The sequence below is a fragment of the Poecilia reticulata genome, linkage group LG14, assembly GCF_000633615.1.
Source record: "Poecilia reticulata strain Guanapo linkage group LG14, Guppy_female_1.0+MT, whole genome shotgun sequence".
Classification (NCBI taxonomy): Eukaryota; Metazoa; Chordata; class Actinopteri; order Cyprinodontiformes; family Poeciliidae; genus Poecilia; species Poecilia reticulata.
Window position 1 is genome coordinate 5,733,375 of NC_024344.1, and position 19,104 is coordinate 5,752,478.

The 19,104-nt window shown below is 38.6% G+C and overlaps 1 protein-coding gene across 1 annotated transcript in view; it reads left to right on the forward strand.

Annotated features, from left to right (window-relative positions):
* Nucleotides 1–19,104, forward strand: part of frem2a (FRAS1 related extracellular matrix 2a) — a 71,512-nt gene that overhangs the window by 25,467 nt on the left and 26,941 nt on the right. The window contains exons 3-6 of the mRNA XM_008427274.2: nt 1,032–1,178; nt 11,411–11,641; nt 16,283–16,408; nt 17,293–17,544. Coding sequence (XP_008425496.1) covers nt 1,032–1,178; nt 11,411–11,641; nt 16,283–16,408; nt 17,293–17,544 — 756 coding nt within the window. The remainder of the gene's footprint in view (nt 1–1,031; nt 1,179–11,410; nt 11,642–16,282; nt 16,409–17,292; nt 17,545–19,104) is intronic.

The window sequence follows — 19,104 nt, forward strand, 5'->3', positions numbered from 1 at the left end:
ACAATTGCTGTATCTGCTTATATTGTTTTATTTGTTTGTAAACAAATGCTAAAATTTCAAGACTTAAGTTCGCATAAGAGAGTAATTTTGTTGATATTTTGACAAAAGCTATCTTACATTTGTTTTTTTTAACAATTTCAGTTGTATATGTTTAATAATATTTAATAATAAAGATTAAGAATTTTATGAAGAAAAAAATTGTCAAACTGTGTTATATTGACTATGAGCTTGTTTTTCAAATACAGTTGTTTGTAAATAAAAGTCTAATTAGTATTTTTTTTTAATCTATAATGAAAAATCAAACTGGGCTGCACAGTGACGCAGTTGGTAGAGCTGTTGCCTTGCAGCAAGAAGGTTCTGGGTTCGATTCCCGGCCCCGGTCTTTCTGCAGGGAGTTTGCATGTTCTCCCTGTGCATGCATGGGTTTTCTCCGGGTACTCCGGTTTCCTCCCACAGTCCAAAAACATGACTGTCAGGTTAATTGGCCTCTCCAAATTGCCCCTAGGTGTAAGTGTGTGTGTGCATGGTTGTGTGTCCCGTGTCTCTGTGTTGCCCTGCGACAGACTGGCGACCTGTCCAGGGTGTACCCCGCCTCTTGCCCGAAACGTTAGCTGGAGATTGGCACCAGCAACCCTCCCGACCCCATTAAGGGACAAGGGTGCAAGAAAATGGATGGATGGATGGATGGATGGATGGATGGATGGATGGATGGATGGATGGATGGATGGATGGATGGATGGATGNGGATGGATGGATGGATGGATGGATGGATGGATGGATGGATGGATGGATGGATGGATGGATGGATGGATGGATGGATGGATGGATGGATGGATGGAAAATCAAACTAAATAAATCATACATTTCAATTCAGATATTACTTGCTCAGTAAACCAAGATATACTTTTTAACCATTTTTTTTTGTTAGTCTCACTTCAACCTGGTTTATGTCTATTCGCTTATTATTAAAGCTTCACTTGGGTTGGGTATATGTTAATTGTTTTATTTTTTTATTATTATTTGTTTTCTAGGTGAAAATAAGCTGAAAGGACAGCAATTCCGCTTGGACTGGGCCTGGATTTCCATGGAGAAAGAGTATTATGTGGTGGATGAGGAAGACAAATTCTTGGAGGTGGTGCTCCAACGACGAGGATATCTGGGAGAGACGTCATTCATTGGTCAGTCTGTTTGTCTTTATGCCTCCTTTGCTTTATGTCAACCTTCATCTCTCTGAACTGAGATTTATTGTCTCTGGATTTAGCCACAATAAACAATGATTGATGCAGGGTGTATAATATCAGACTAGGCTCTAGGCAGCAGTGTCACAATAACTGTCAGATGAATTGCTGTAACCTCTTGGGGAGATATTTATTGCTCCTGCATGAATAACACAAACACATCCCCTGACTTTTCCCCAAGTGCTGTTATCAAACTAAAAATCTTGGTTTTGTGACTTGGGAGTAATAGGAGATAATTATTACAAATTCTACTCAAGTAGACAATCCAACATTATTGTTATAATTTGAACTAAATAAATTTGAGTCTGTTTTTCAAGCTTTTAATCTTCCAATTTCTCAGTGTCACATATGTTCAAATTGCAAAACTAAATAACATACTTTTTAAAAAAAATCCTATTTATTCTACCTATACAGTACCTGTATAGGTACTGTATACAGTACCTATACAGTATACAGTACCTGTATAGGTAGAATTCAGGAAAAAAAGTATTCAGAACTATTGAAAATTTTCGTATTTTGTCATTTTACAATTACTAGTATTATTGTATGACATCAAAGATACATATTCTTTTGTCTTTTTTAACAAATTAAAACCTAAAAGCATGGAATCCATTTGCATTCAGTCGTATAGAGTCCCTTAATCCAATCTAGTGCAACCAAATACCTTCAGAGGTCAAAATCCATCTGTATGTAATATCAGCTGTTCTATGAAGACTTTAAAGGTTTGTTAGTGAACCTTAGAGAACAAACACCATCAAGCGGAGCAAAGAACACAGAAAGTATTGATAGCAAGGGGGCCGACCGTAGAAGTGGTTAATTTGTGTAAGAAAAAGTGTTAATGCGGGAATATATTGTGTTTAAAATTATTCTGCCGCAATAATACCTCTGTAAGGCTTTAACAGAGGTGCCAGTAGTTCTGGCTGGTGCTTTGTTTATTTACTTGAGTTTTCCTCTTTGTTATTGCATTGAGATTGTGGAGCTGGCCTTGTAAACATGGAAAATAGAAGTCTCAGAAATGATGGGTATTAGTATATTTTTTTCTACATGAAAACTTGAGAAAACATTCCTAACAAATGCATACATGTTAGTAAGCTGCTGTTACATTTTTCTACTAATTTAACTTGCCGTTTCTCTTAAACACACCCTGTGAATTTTCACAGCAAATTAAATTTTACGATGAGATTAACAATTTTCATGCATCATTTTCGGTAATTCAGCTGCTTGGGTGGAAATTGCACAAGACTTTAATTAGACAGTTCCTATTAGTTTAGTACAAACAGTGTGATTTGATTTGACTGATGAAGGTTTAATTACGCTAAATTTACATAATTTTCATTTGGAAGTTTCAGTAATTAAAATGTGGCCAAGGTAATTTTAGGCTTTTCTCACTCCTTGGCAATATTTTATTCATTTTTCTTGAAAAAGGAAAAAGGTCATTTTCCTGGGAGATATTATAATTTACTTTCAAGTAAATATAACATAATAAGTTTAACTTTAATATTATGTTTAGTTTATCAATATATGCAACATATATACAATTTACAACTGATATCTCTTTCATTTACAGGTAAGAATTCAGGATATACTTTAAAAACTAAGCAAAAGGGATTGTCGATTAAATATATTAAATACAAACAAAACATCGCATTTTTGTAGTTAAAGGTGTAACGCAAAAACTTGTGTTCTGAATCTTACCACCAAGATTCACAGTGAATGTTTCAGTTGATCTTAAAAATATAATTCCTTTTCCCAGGATATATTTTTGGTTTTAAATATTTCACCTAGTCTAAATAGGTCACGCAGAAGAACCCATAAAACAGAGGAGTATCACGTGAAAGCCAACCTATAATAAGAGCATACCTAAAAAATAACTGTATATTTTTTCATCAATCTGAAATATTCTAGGGGTTTCCCTGCAGAACATGCCTGCCAAATATATGCACACACATGCATGTATGTCTCTTTGTCTCTCTTTATATATATATACTGCTTCAATGCCAATCTAATACTAAACTTTCTGAGTGGCAGAGTTTGTTGATTTGGTGTTAAAAGGAACAGCGCAGCATGTTTTTGTGCTTATGTCGGAGTGTTTGTGCAGGTTCGGAGGTTTAAGGGATGATGACGATGCTGTCTCTGAGCGCCTCCCTTAGCCTTGACTTCATCATGCTTCAGCTGGTTTGCTTATGTACAAGTAGCACTTGTAAGCAACTTTTACTCTGCCGCCTCTTATCGTCATTCTGGTCTTTGTAAATCCCGGAGTCCCTTTAATATACCTGTGTGTCAGGTTGTACAGTAATATGTATCAACTTGTGTAGATATACTTGTGAGAATTCACACCACTTGGGACGGTTTGAAGTCTGTCCCTTAAGTGCAAATGAGAAACCATGTTCTGATCCTCTGTCTTTGCACAGTTAAAACACCTGGTTATCTCTGAACACCCATAGATGGTACACTCACTCACACACACACTCATCCAATTTCAAGACAGTGTGTTAAAAGCAGCGTCTAGGTAACATGGCTTTCAGACGAACTGCTGAAACACTTCAAATTGAAACCACTTTCATCTAGGCTGATGTAGCTCCCAGAAATTCAGCAGAGGCATAAGTCCATGGCTGGGGTGAAAATTAAACTGAAGTAATTCTTGTTCTGGCTTTAGAAAATTATTACATTTTACTTCATAGCCCAAAGTCTTTTCATTTGTGAAAGTGGGAAACACTGTACCTCAGATAAAAAAATAATAATAAAAGGAAAGAAAAAGGTTACTGATATTTAGTAGAAATAACAGTGAAATGCTAATTAAAACACTACATTATACCCACAGGAATATTTAAAAATGCCACTGATTTTTGAAAGAGGTGTATAATGAAGCATATTGAATGAATCTTAAGGTTCTCATTAACATGTGTGTGTGTGTGTGTGTGTGTGTGTGTGTGTGTGTGTGTGTGTGTGTGTGTGTGTGTGTGTGTGTGTGTGTGTGGGTGTGTGTGTTTATATATTATAAATACATTGCTTTTGATTTTTTATATATTAAGCTTGTTGCTTTATTTATTGAAACTTCATCTTCACTGCCACAAGCTACTGTAAAGCGTGTACAGAGAACTTGACCGAACTTGACTATAGCAATTATTACCCACCTGACAAATACCCCCTGACTGTACTTGACAATAATGGATCACTTCTTCCATTGCCTTTGTTGCTTTGATTTAGAAAGCAGAGAATAGGGATTCAAAAACAAAACCACAGTTCCAAGTCACAGGCAGGAATTTGAATATTCAGTCATCGAGTATGTCATGTCGATAGAATATTTTCACAGAAATATTTTTACAGCACATTGGATTTGTCATAAAGAAATACCTATGAGGTTTAGCTGCTAACTGCATTGTACCCTATGTACTATTTAAAGGCTTTCACATTAAAAAGCAATTAGTATACACAGTGACCTGGAAAACTTTCTGACACCTTCAACTTTTACACATCCTGTCACGTTATGACCACAAATATCTACTGGGAATTTTATGTGATAGATTTTACGTTTAGCAAAGTGGAAGGTAATTGAACGGTTTTCCAAATTATCAATTAAAAATCAGAATCACATGCTCCATACCTCACCACAGCACGCGTCACTGCATTCTGTCACCAACTTTTACAGCAATTACAACCCTTTTGTCATCACCAGATTTGCAGTTGTAGACGCTGAATCTGCCCATTTTTCTTTGCAAAATGTTCTCGATCTCAGTCAATTGTTTTGAGATCATCTGTGAACAACAATTTTCAAGTCTTGCACATCACCTTACTGTTTAAATGATTCAATTAGAACTACAGCTATATGTCTATATTTGTTTTTATGACGGATGCTTGCTAAATTCATCTATCAAGATGTTTTCACCGTCTCTCACCATGATCATGAATTTTTCTGGGTAATGTGTAGTGGGGGTTACTTTGCGATGCAAGTAGGCTAAAAAATAAGTCTTATCTGTTTTCCCATCTGACTAGAGCACCATGTTTCCTGTGTCCCCTACATTTATTTGTGGACATCTATTGCAAAGTCTTAAAAGAAACAGTGAAATAAAAAATTTTCTATCTGTTGAAAAATTAGAATTTTTGTGTGCTGGTAAAGTGTAGTGAAAAATATTTACGAAGATCGAAGATCAACACTCCTAAACAGATAAAGCAGCCAAGGCAAGAATGAAAAACCCACACAATGATTGCTGTGATTCAGGTGTGCGGAGAGAAAGATTGATCGCTCCAGATTCAACGAGGAATATGTCTGGGATAAAATAAAAAGCAGCGAAGAATGTTGCGAGAAGCCTGCTGCTATTGCAATGGTTTGCTGATGAAAGCTTGTGTGGTTCCAAGTAACATTAAAGCAGAGCTTTTCACAGAGTCCATCCCAGCAGGTGTACAGGTAGTGAGGATCAGCAGAGAAGGAACACGAGGATAAGATCAAGGTTTAAAGTTTCCCCTGCAAAGCAAAAGCTCAGCCAGGATAGCCCTGGACAAGAACATGTCGATCAGTCTGGATTCTCCTGCTGCTGTTTTTAAGCTCACACTTCTTTCAGCAATCAATTAAATCAGTCCACATACAGCGACGCTACACGTGTCACATTATTTCTTTACGAATTTGCGTTTCCAAACCTTTCCAACAAATATCACCGTTTTCTCGCCTCCTGACTTCTGCTGTGCTGTCACTCGACTTAACTCTTGTCATGTTTACGTACTCCTCCTGTCTTCTTCAATCTCTCATCGCCTCATCTCCGGGCAGTGAAGACCCGCTCCTGAGAAGCTCTTATTCAGACACGGCCGCTCCTCTTCACAGAGCTGCATCCGTTTGCACAGAGTGATTGAGATGATTCTTCCACTGCACTTTTATTCTCTTAATATTACAATAATGCACTAGTTAATATACAGGTCAGGCATAACACTAAACCACTGACACATGAAGTAAATAACTGATCTCTTCTGATATCCAAGGCCTCTTTTTGAGTGGAGCATTAGGCTCCTCAAAAGGAAGCTTGATGATTTCAGTAACTTTGATGAAATGCTAAATAAATGCTTTTTTGAAACTCTTGTAGGGTGTTATGACGAGCATCTGAGGAAGAAGCATGGAAACCTATCGCTCGTTGATGCACATGAGAAAAGAGAAGGCTGTTCCATATGGTGTGATCCAAGACATGAGCTACAGTAGCTAACATTGCTAACGATGTATGCATCACTATTTGTTGCAAATGGGGCTGCATAGCCTCAGAGCAGGCGAGGTTTCCCTATACTGACCCCAGTCCAACACTCCAACAATGGGGATCAAGAGCATCATACCAAAACTACTGAATAATAGACGAAGGGGTCCTAAGCTAATGAATAATATATGTAATAATGTATGGCAAGGAGGCAAGCCAGCAGCAGAATGTTGAGCAATGTTCTGCTTGAAACCTTGTTTCTGGGTGTCCATGTGGCCGTGTCTTTAGTACATATCACCTCCCAACACTTTGCTTCATACCATGTACATCTTTTTGAAAACCTGTATTGCCCCTACGGCTGTAGCCTCTTTTCACGAGTTAAAAATGTGTCGGAAAAAAAAAAAACACTTGCAGGACTTAAAGAAGCTGGTGCTAATATTGCATTGCCAGAAAGCAAAATGTCAGTGGTCTAATGTCCACTCCTTGCTTGGTAAAGGCTGTTTTGGCAGCTAATGGAGAACTAACACACTTTAACGCAGGTGATCATAATGTTCTGTCTGACCAATCTATGTTCCTTATTTTATTCCACCTTTTCTGCATAACCTCTGCTGTAGCATTTAAAAATAAAAAAAATAATATTTGCTTACCATCAGCGACTCTTGCTCTCACCCTGCAGCTCGCACTTCAAACATTTTAGTTTCCCAGTGATGTCTGTTTAAGATGCAAGGTCAAGCATCCAGACTGTGTCCTTGAGCTGTGAGGCATCTTCCCCTTTGGACTGCATGAACTCTTTGATTTCAACCAAAAGCGACAAAAAGCGCTTCAAAACTCTTCTCCTTCTGAGCCTCTGGATTTCTGCGTCCAGTAACCGGTCGCCATATTCTGCTGACAAATCCTCACATAGAGCCTTAAAAATCCACAGTTTGTCTTTGAAGACAAAATACTACTTAAAATGTGGTGCCGGTTCACACTTTCTAAGCGTAAGCTCTAGTTCAGTTCACACAAGTTAAAACTGTTTTTTTTTTTTTGCGCACCGTTCACTTAGCACATTTTTTAAAATAAATTCACAGTCTCGGTATTGATCAGTTTTAGTTCATCAGTCTTTTTAGAAAGCTGTGTTTTAAAACGAGGGGACCTTTTGCAGCTTACATGCATTTGTTTATGACTCTCCTGTTATCTTCATTAAAATAAACTATATTTTAATTTGGGTAAATTCCAAATAAATCTGCTTTCCCTGTTTAATAGTATTGTAAAAAAAAAAAGCATTTTAGTTTTTCTGGGGTTTTTTTCCCCGTTTGTCACACTTAAATGTTTCAGAGGAGCGAAAAATCAAGCATGACATTACCTGATCATGCTTGATTAATGTTTGACTGTTGGCATGATGTTCTTTTTCTGAAATGCTGAGATAGTTTTACACCAAATGTGAAAGTCTTTGTCTTTAAATGAGCAGATTTGGCAGAGGCAAACTCAAGAATAATTGCAACTTTAATTGCATCAAAATGTCCTCCTGCTAAGTATTGATCCAGTGTGCTGAATATAAATCCATGTCACACTTTTTCCATTTGTTAAAAAAAACAAAGCAAAACTGAAGACCTTTTAACTTTAACAGGACACTGTAATTTAAAGATTTGGTCATTATAAATTCTGAAATTTTCAGTCTATCTTTAGGCACACAATTGCACATCACAAATTGCAGCATGTTCATCCATCCATCCATTTTCTTACCCCCCTTTCCCTTATGGGGTCGGGAGTTGCTGGTGCCTATCTCCAGCTAACGTTCCAGGCGAGAGGCGGGGTCACCTTGGACAGGTCGCCAGTCTGTTGCAGGGCAACACAGAGACACACACAGGACACACAACCATGCACACACACACACACACTCACACCTAGTGACAATTTAGACAGCCCAATTAACCTGACAGTCATGTTTTTGGACTGTGGGAGGAAACCGGAGTACCCGGAGAAAACCCATGCATGCACAGGGAGAACATGCAAACTCCATGCAGAAAGACCGGGGCCAGGAATCGAACAAAGAAGCTTCTTGCTGCAAGGCATCAGCTCTACCAACTGTACCACTGTGCAGCCCTTCCAGCATATCATTATTTATTAAAAGTACAATATTTTTTGTCATTGCTTGTAAATATAACATGACTGAAGAAGCTTTTGTAGTAAAGTGCCTCATTGCAAATTAAGATTAGACTACAATGGAAAATAAGCATTGGTTCTGCTTCGAAAGTGTGATTTTGCAGTTTATGGAGGACCCATATACAGAGACTGACTGTGGCAAAACAGGGTTTCTTTAATAATAAATAATGAGTAAAACTTGAAATGAAATGGCAGGAAGAGCAGGTCGCAAAGTTCAGACAGAATAGCAGAGTAATAGAAGAATCCGACAAGGAAACAAAACAAAAACCGGGAGCTTCAATAAAAAGGTGAAGTGTGGAAAATGACAAAGAACCAGATGAATTAATTAGAGGAGATGTGGTACAGCTGTGGAAAGAGGAAGGAAAATGAAGGTAGGAGACCAATTAACACAAAATGAGTTGAATGAAGACCCAAGGACTGTGACAGAAAACTATGATTAAAACTCTATGAATAATAATAGTTTTTCTATGTAAGAAAAAATTACAGAAGTAAAACTAAATTACAGCAGATTTTATGTAGACAGATGTAACAAAATACAAAAGATATGAGGTTAGAAACTTTTGGGCTCTAAACTGGCTTTCTACGGTTTTCCTCCATGGGTAAATGAGCTGTATTACAACAACATAGTTTTCTTTAGATGAAGTGATTACTCTCACCCCAAAAGCATTTATATATCACATATTTAAATGTCTCAGTGGACAAAAATAAGGTAAGCTTGGAGTGTGACAAGTATTTGGGGGGATTTGTAACGTGAAACTTCTGTTCTGAGACACAAACATCAGAGTCTTTAAATCCATGACTAACAGCCAATGTGGTCAAAAGTTTGGAGGGTATATATCCTCCTCCACAGAGGGAACCTCACTATGACCCACAAACTGGGTCAGAATAAGTGTGGCGCTGTGAGACCCCACAGACTTTATGATCAACACTTTCTTTCTCTAAAGGCACATTTTATTCCATGTGTTTTTTTTTATTATTATTATTTATTTCATGTGGATAAACTGATTATTAGAATGAATGGTGAAAGTAAAAAATAATGATGTGCTTTTTATATGTTATGGCATAGAGTTACGAATATTAACTAGTCTTAAATTTAGGTGATAAGGCTGTAAATGATCCATGTTTTGAAAAAACAGTGCTCCAGGTCATGATGGTCACCGAGGGCATTTATTGAATGCTTGGTCAGTTCCAGGAAGTCACTCATTGTAAAGTAAGATTTCCATTTGTGATAACAAGAATTATCATCGATCAAATTAAAACACTGACGTGTGTTAATGAGTACAGAAAGCATAAACAGTAGTTTGTCTGTGTCTTGCAGAGGGAGTTTTGTTCAAATATGAGTAAAGCGCACATGTTTGAGTCTCTGTGGATTAGAGAAAATCCAGCATACATTCAAGCTTTTGAACCCATTTCTGGTTTTAAAAAAGCTGCTAGTTATATGACAAACCAGACCAAGCGGGAAAAAAAGAAACATTTGAAATGAATAATCAGTCAATGACGTTCATCATGATGATCAGTGTGATGATCAGTGACCAGAACTGTACATTTACTCAGATTTATTATTGTGTGATGATGTACATCAAATATCACTGCTTGGGATCAAAAAGCGGGAGATTTTAGCAACCTATATGTTTCCACAGGCTCCAAGAACATGTATCCTCCAGAACTTGCATATTATGAACTAATCACTGACTTTCATACAAGAGCCCTTGGTTTTACACCTTGACCTAGATTTTTTTCAGCACATGGGTCTTTTTGTCCCGTTTTCTGTTGTCAGACTTCCTTCTGCTGTGACTCTCCAAACTCTCTCCAGGAACCTTTTCAGCTTCTGTAAACATGCAAATGATACATCAAAACCAGGACCACCAGATTTCTGACTCAAGCTGTTAAAATATTGAGCTGCTGTTTATTCTGCACTTTACATTATTGCACTTATTCTACATTTATATATTTTATATTTCCCTTCATCTGTCCTGGTCTAGATCGGTACGTAATACATGCCAGAAAAACGTTCTCATTCTGTTTTTTTTTGGTACACAATGCAACGACGCTAAAATTAAAAATTTAATTTGAATGAGAGTGACTGTGTTTTGTTGTTCTGTTGCAACATTTATTTTCAGCTTATCTTCTGCATACAATAATCACAGTGTGCTCATGTTCAATATGTATCCAATCCCATCTGCATATGTTTGTCACCCCCTTTGTTGTTTGTGCAGGCATCAGAACGTCTGAAAAGAGATAACAAATCCTTTTGTCCTGGACTCACAGGCATGAGTGTCTGCCTGCCGTAGTAACGGTTCTGTTTGTTCGCCAAGGGCTTTATGACTGTAAACAAAGAAACATGAACAGCTCACTTCCAGACGTAACTCATTTCATAAGTGCCACCAGTGTTCCCTGTTGTCTTTAATCTGAAAGCCAGTGTTACCAGTGGGTTAGCGCCCCATTTTAATGGTGCCATTAGATTTATCACAGTGAAATAGAGTTGCATTAAAGGGTTTATTCAGATTAGATTTAGTTGAAAATGATGTGACACAGTGCTGAAAAACCACTGCATTGTAACTAATCTCTCTTGTAACAAAGAGTGGGCCGTATATTAAATATTTCAGTCACAAATATCATTCACACATTCCGCTCTAAGTGATCAGCGGAGAGAAAAAAAACACAGCACTCATTTCCTCACCTCTCTGTTAAAGGGTGTGAATTTTTAATCTGTTTTTCATCTGTTTCTTTCTTGTGTCTGTCACTCCCCCATCGCTTGTGTCTTTTGTTTTCCCTCGACTTCTTGCATGTTGGTTACGTTCGTTTTGCATGGCTAATTCTTTTTGTGCTTTTTGTCTTCTTTGTTCCTCGCAGGCATTGGCACACAAGATGGCAGTGCAAGAAAAGACGAGGACTTCAAGGGGAAGTCTCAAAGGCAGGTCCAGTTCAATCCAGGACAGACGAGAGCAACCTGGCGTGTTCAGATTCTGACTGACGATAAGTACGAGCAAGCGGAGACCTTCCAGATTCTGCTGTCAGAACCGGTGATGGGAGTGATGGAGTTTCCCATCTCAGCAACAGTGGAGATCCTAGACCCGGATGATGGTCAGTGCTGCTGATAAACACTCCATATCCTGTAGTATGTTTTTACACCAGATTTGATGGGAAATGCACCTTGTAAAAAGCTTCGTTTTCATATTGGCATCTTGTTTCAAAAGTCGAGTTTGTGTTGTTTCTGGTCAGTAGTAGTTTCCACCCCGCAGCTCTCCCATGGATGCCATTCTTGCCCGCTCTCTTTCTTGCTTTAGATGTCATTCTAGTTTCTTTTGTAGCCTCCTGGGATGAGTCATTGATGCGCTCTTGAAGTACTTTTTGCCAGCCAGCTGCTCAGTGCTCACCACTGTCCTGTGTTTTCCTCAAATTTGTGGGTAACTGGGGTTCACTAGAGTCCTGAAGCCCTAGAAAAATCTTTTGTATCCCTCCTCAGACTGTTAAATGTCATAGATTGCTTCTCATCTGTTCATTGGTATAATTTTAGATGTGTTAATTTTTCTTTAATTTGATATATTTTTTTGCTTCAGCTAATTTGAAAACATTTTAGTATTTACAGAGGTTGTTGAATTTGCTTAAAGACCCAAAACATTTAAGTTTAACAATTGAAACGTAAAACAGAAGTTCTATACGGAGGACTGCAAATACTACTAATACTTTTTTCACACCTCTGTAATTTACTCCCATCTTTCAGCTTCTGCTACTAAGCCAGTTTCAGATTTTTACGTGTGTGAAACTGCACAAGGCTTTTTCACAGGACTGACTGTGGATTATGTTTGAGCTTTATCCTTTCATATATGTGTTGAATGACAGAAGGTTTTCTGCTCAAATGCTGATTATGCTAATATGGATTTCAATTTTATCTTTCATATATCAAGATTTTGATGTTTTCTAACTTCATTCTGACTAATATAAGTAAAAAAAAAAAGATTCAACATTTACAGTGAAACTAGTTCAAAATGCTCTCTGACATTCAACTACACTTTTCATAATGATATATTTCCATGTGCATCATGCATATGTGATTAAATGAATAAAAGTGAGAGACGGAAAATGTCAGTATAAACACTATAAATACTGTCTCTTGCTGATATGGAGTGTTGTGAAATCTCTCAGCTGCAGCATGGAAATTGATTTGTGACATGTTAGCCAGATGAGAAGCATTTTAGGGATGATGCATTTCTTTTGTTCGGAATGGTGTTTCTAGCTCTTATTCCTCAAAATGAACACGGTGGTTAATTTCCTAAAAAATAAAAAAAACAAGTGTTACAAAAGTAGCAATAAAATCAGGCATTCCACTCACCCACACACAGGGAGCTCACCTTCTTATTTAGGGTTTTATTGCAATTTTCTCTGCCCTAGTTTTTTTTTTTTCTCTCTCGCTCTTAAAATTGAAACGTTAATGGAATATTAAGTGGCGCAGCTCTGCTCAATCAATGTTAGATTTACTCTTTTGTCACTTTTGCTTTTTGGTATTTGTATGCATTATCCCTCTCTCCAGCTCAGCCTCTACGTAATTAAAAACACACAACAGTTGCTCATAACTCTCTTGCTCATTTGTCGACATATTCTCTAGCTTTCAGGCTCTCCCCGCATCATTTTCCTGCCGCCTATCCTCCTCCCCTGTGGGTTAATTATGATATGTGTGAGGAGGGGTTAGGAGCTGGTTTGTTTTCTGCTGTCTCCAGGGACAGTCTTATGTGACAGAGATGTGTCCCTCTGTAATCTAATGGGCCCAGAGAAGATTTGGCTTTGCCTGTGGCATTAACAGTGTGGTCTTAATGATGAAACCAGCGTTTGTGTGGTCCTTCGGTTGGCCTGCAGATTCCCTCCCTTGAGAACATTTCACTCTGGTTAATATCTACTTTCGAGGAGGGAGACGCTAAGCTTTAACTAGAACCATTCCAAGATTTAGGCAAACGCAGTTTCTTCTTATAAGGGCACTGAAAATGTCTGTGTGACTGTGCAATATTTTTTTAGAGCTGCTAAATGTTGTTTTATGGTATTTTTTAGTTTTACAGATTTTATTTGGGAAAATAAAATGTACCAAAAGTGGTGCATTGTGGAAGATGAACAGAGGGAAAATGTGATGGTTTTTCCAAACAAAAACCTAGAAATGTGCAGAAATAGATTTGTTTTCATCTCACCTGAGTTAATAGTAGGTATAACCACTTTTTATGTGCAATGGCAAGTCTTCTGGAAATATCTCTACCAGCTTTGCACAATAGCTCAAGGTCACTGAGACTGAATGGAGAATGTCTGATCAGTTTTCAAGTCTTGCCACAAAACGTGAATAGATCTTCTATTTGTAATACCCTGATAGAACCTGATCTCCCTATTCAGTCTCAAGTCTTTTACAATCTCCAACAGGTCTTCTTCCACTTATTAATACTCTTTGTTTGGCTTTATCTACCTTCCCATCAACTGTGACCAGCTCCCATGGCCCCGCTAATGACATAGCATAGCATGACACTGCCAACGTTTCACTGTGGCCGCAGTGTATTCAAGGTAATGCTCAGTCTTAGTGTAAAGTCTTGCAAGCAGACCAAAAAAGTCACTTTTGCTCTCGCCTGTTGGTTACAGAAGAGCTGAACCCAAGAGCAGACAGGGAAAGATAATATCATGCTGGAAATCATATTTTTACTGAATGCGTTTTACTTCATAAGGCACCACAGATGGGTTGGAACCTCAGGTGTCAGAACTCTTCTGTTCAGGCGTTGTGAATACTTTTGTAAACATTTTATAGTTCTCTCAGCTTTTAGAGTGCATATGTTCTTTTCATCCCCCTCACTTTTTTATTAATACCAACAGAACTGGGCTCATGCTGCAGCCCATTTCCTTTGCAATAGCTGAGTCTCCTCCTGCAAACTTTCATATATAATCCATGCACAGTGCTGACTAAAGCTGAAGGTGGCAGCCTGCTGTTTGACTGTATGCTGCAAGAAACTGCTTCTCGCCACAGTCGGTAATACATCTTGCTTGCTTTTTCTTCCGCAGTGATGCTATATATCAGTGGCACTCTTACTGTTTGCATTTTGTACCAATGCTGTTACATTCATGTGAAGTATGGTTTTCTTTTTCATATTTGTATTTCTATGAAGGTACAAGGTCAACGGCTTTGTTGACCTATAGAGGCTTGCTTGTGCTTAAAAAGATGGAACCTGTGTGTTCGTTATCAACTGCTGGTTTTCTCGTTGTATGTGTGGCATATTTCTTTTTATACAAGGTGCTCAAAGTAACATCTCGAAAAAAACTACATAGAACACATTCCTGCATCTATAGAAAATTCATGATTTATCAATATTTGAGAAGTGCTATACAGAGTTATAAAAGCCGAACAGAGTTCCTGTTTTGCTTTCCTTTCTGCTGGATAAAAACAAGATTAGATCCAAGCACTTCTAGATTCGGCACCGTCTTTACAAGCGTGTGACTTTTTCACATTCCCCATGAATGTTTTAAAATGACAGTGCGTTTTTCTCAAGAAGGTGAACTTGACCCACTTGGATGAAAAGTTTGCCTTTTCTAAATCTTGACTGGATTAAGGGGCTGTGCAGGAGGAAATGGTGGAATGAGACGTGAAAGTACTATGAGGTGAGACGAAGTTTGTAGTATATGCATGGAGTGAGAGTGGAAATTCATGGTGCGTTTGAGTGTGTGAAAGGAATAGGTAAGGCGGAGGAGCCCAGTATCCTGCTCTTGCAGCTCCCCCTCTCCCCCAAACCTCCAGCCCCCCGACTTCCCCCCGGGGAGTGACAGATTATAGGCTGTAGCAGAAAGGAGAAACGCTGGAAGATTGAGAGGAGGGAGAACGATTTAGCAAGTGTTATCACAAGAGAGGAGAAATGTTTGACCTCCCACTGTGTGTAAGATTGTCTTATATTGATGGCTTCATCTCAAAGAGTCTTCTCAGGTGTTTATCTCCTCTTACACCATATGTTGTTTCAAAGATAAATCTATTTCTTTGGATTGTCTACTCTCCGGCCCTTTAATTGGTGTTCATGCTGCAAAAGCAATCCACAAGTGTTCTTTGAGTCTCCGTTCATTCAGTCGCTCATTTTCTCTACGAAAATAGACAGCACCAGAAGATCTGAGACGAGCTGAAAGTTAGTTCACTTTATTATTATTTTTATTGGCCCCAGATTGCTGTGCGGGAAGCAACTCCAACCATTCTGTTGCCACACTGCGAGGTTTTTGCTTTGATAGATGATGCTTTCAACGAATCTAAGTCTTTCCCTCAGTCACAAACCAGAGGCAAGAGATGATTAAGAAGTAGAGAAGAAAAATAAGTGAGTGGCTGAACCGTCTGTGTACACGAGAGTCGATGAGTGAAACTCCCAGGTGATGAAAGCTCTGCGTGATGATCTTGGGAGGCCTGCAATTGTATTTGTCTGCCACATGCGAGGAGGTATGAAAAAGCTCTGTAGGGGTGTCTTTGAAGAACCCCTCTGGTTGCATCAAACCAGAAAACTGTGATGGAGATTGATTTTTTCTCATATGCATAACCTCACTGCAGGATGACCACCTAAGTAGATAAAAGTAAAATTCTACCCGCTGCCGCACAGAATACATAGTCATAGAGCGACTAGCCTGCATAACTTCCTCACTACCTGATGTTCTGTGGAGTACAGCCTACCGTTACACATGTCATTAACATCACCCTTTTCTTCTCTTTTTTTTTGTGCTTTTTTTTCCCAGAGTCGACCGTGTTCTTTCCTGAACCAATTCATTCAGTAGAGGAAGATGTTGGGGAGCTTTTCATCCCCGTACACCGCAGTGGAGACATAAGTGAGGAACTCATGGTGGTCTGCTCCACCCAGCAGGGTGCGAATCCGCTCCTTTTTCTTCGTATCTCCCACATTGTTGAGACTACTAAAATCAGGTGGTGCAGATCAGTGTGATCAGACGAGTCTAACGATTTAAAATAATTTTTAATCAGTTAAAGCTAACAAAATGTAAACGTGACACTTTCAGATCACAACATGCTAATATTTTAATATGAAGCCATGTGAACAACTCAGTTTAAACCAAATTGTGATACAGTTTGGATTAAATTCAGCTCATTAGTTAAAGTCAATTAAAAAAGTATCTCTTTAAGATCAGTCAGCTGCAATTAAGTGGTTGACTTTGCAACTCTCCCTTATCCTGAGGAAGTGAAGACGAGTAGCTCTCTTTCAACATGAAAAAAAAAACCCTCCATCAGAATCGAGCACAATATGAGCTGTGCAGTTCAGAGGGCAACAATCCGACACAACTAAATATAGAATCACTGGGTAAAGTGTATATTTTAAGAAAAAGAAAAAGAATACAAAGCTAATAAATAAATAAAGTCTGTAGGAATGTTTTCTGAATGGAGAGTAGCAGTAAAAATTACACAGTGTGGAAAAGGTGTCAGTTTTTCTTCCACCTGCCAACAGGAGCACAGCTATAGAGATTGCTCTAACAATAGTGTTTATTATATACAGTTTGTTTTCATATAATTAAGATTTTAAATACTGATGAAGAAATAGCAACTTAAATGTCGGGAATACGTCATAGTAAAGGCCATAGTTCAAACCATGTGTTAGCGCCGCTACTGTTTACAGCACAGCTGAGTCTCAGGCTATGCCCCATAAGCTATGTCTTTCCAGTCGTATTTAATTTTCCACCATCTTCAGTTTTCTCCACAAACATCTCCTCGCACTCCCTTTTTCCTGGTTCTTCCAAAGGTTCTGCCACAGGAACGATCCCCACCACCGTTCTGTCCTACTCGGACTACATTTCACGTCCCGAGGAACACGGCAGCATCCTTCGATTCGACAAAGGAGAGCGGGAGAAGATGTGTCGCGTGGTGATCATCGATGACTCTCTGTACGAGGAAGTGGAGAGCTTCACCGTGATTCTGACCCTGCCTGTTGGAGGTCGGCTAGGAATGCACTATCCTACCACTACTGTCAGCATCCTCAAAGACATAGATGACGGTGAGCCACGGTTTGGTTTATGTGTTTGCTAACATCTAGATTATAGCTGCTCCATTGGTTACATCAGTTCCACTTAACTGTGTGCTACTTTGTGTTTGTTTGTCAAATAAAATCCCACATAGTGACAAAATATTAAAAAGTTATAGAGGTGGGGATTTTTTAATTAACTGTAGTTTGCTTTCTGTTTTTGGAGCAGTCTCTGGTCTGCTCAGCATTCACAGATAGAAGAATGTCACAGCCTGAGGTTTTACTAAATGCCACACACACTAAATGTTTTTTTTTTCTGTTTTTGTTTTACAAATACAGCCTTGAAATTATAATCTTTCTTAATTATAAAGTGCATTTCTCAGAAGAAAAAAAAATAGAAAGAAAGACTCAGACCATCTCAAAGAAAGACTCAGAACAACTCGTATGCAGCAGTGACACTGATATATTGCAGAAAACTACGACAAATTTCAAAATTAATGGCAAAAACATAAAGTAAATCAGATAAGGAGATTGTTCCTTTTAGTAGCAATAACTTGAAAATTCTTTCTCTTTATAATCTTATAGGTTTCTTATATTATTTTACAATTTAAAAAGTCTTTGTTAAATGAGCTTTACAGACTCGTATGTAGTCCAGCCCCTTGTTCTAGGCCAGTGGTTCTTAACCTTTTTTGAGGTACCGAACCCCCCAGTTGCATATGCGGATTCACCGAACCCTTCTTATTCCAAACCCCAACAACCCCCCCGGCCTCCGAGACACAAAATACTTTGTGGTATTCTGATTTAGTAATGTAATTATATTAGCTGTGCAACCACCCCCACACCTCTAGAGGCAGTAGCAACCCCGAAAAGATGCGACTAAGGAGCAGATTTAGACTATAGAATTTGGTAAGAACTGTGCTGAGAGTGGAGCTCCTTCAATCAGTGCTCCTCTGCAGCTCTGATTGGCTAAGCAATGTAACGTGATCCTCTGGAGCAAGTCATGGCAAAGCGGGGCGTCATCATGACTTTACACAAGTGTGTCTTTACCTCCGCGGCAGAGGCTCCGCCGAACCCCTGAGACCGACTCATCGAACCCCTGGGGTTCGATCAAACCCAGGTTAAGAACCACTGTTCTAGGCTTTGTTCCAGATTTGAGGGACTTGAACCTTAGCTTTTGAGAAACAATTGTTTCTGGACTCGGTTGAATTTTAAATGTTACCCATTCCCTAACGTTTGTCTGTGATATTTGTAATACACCAGTTCGATGCTATGAAGCTTACCAGAAATTGCCTGCTTAGCGTCTCCCTCCTCAAAATTACCTCCACTGTGAAGAGAGAAGAGCTGTTAATGTTAATTCAATATCTGAAAGCATAACCAACACGGACCGGATGGTTTTGTTGACTTTTTCCGCTCCCATTGCTAAAATTACAGGCAGATTACAATTCTAAAAGAGCTCAGAAAATCCACTTCATTTCTCACAACTTCTCCGTCTGTTCGCTGATTGGCCTGGTTGAAATTTTCCTGGAGAAATTCAAGTCAATAGGAGAAACCCATTGACTGAGATTTGAATTGAGTAGAATTGTGCAGAAAGAC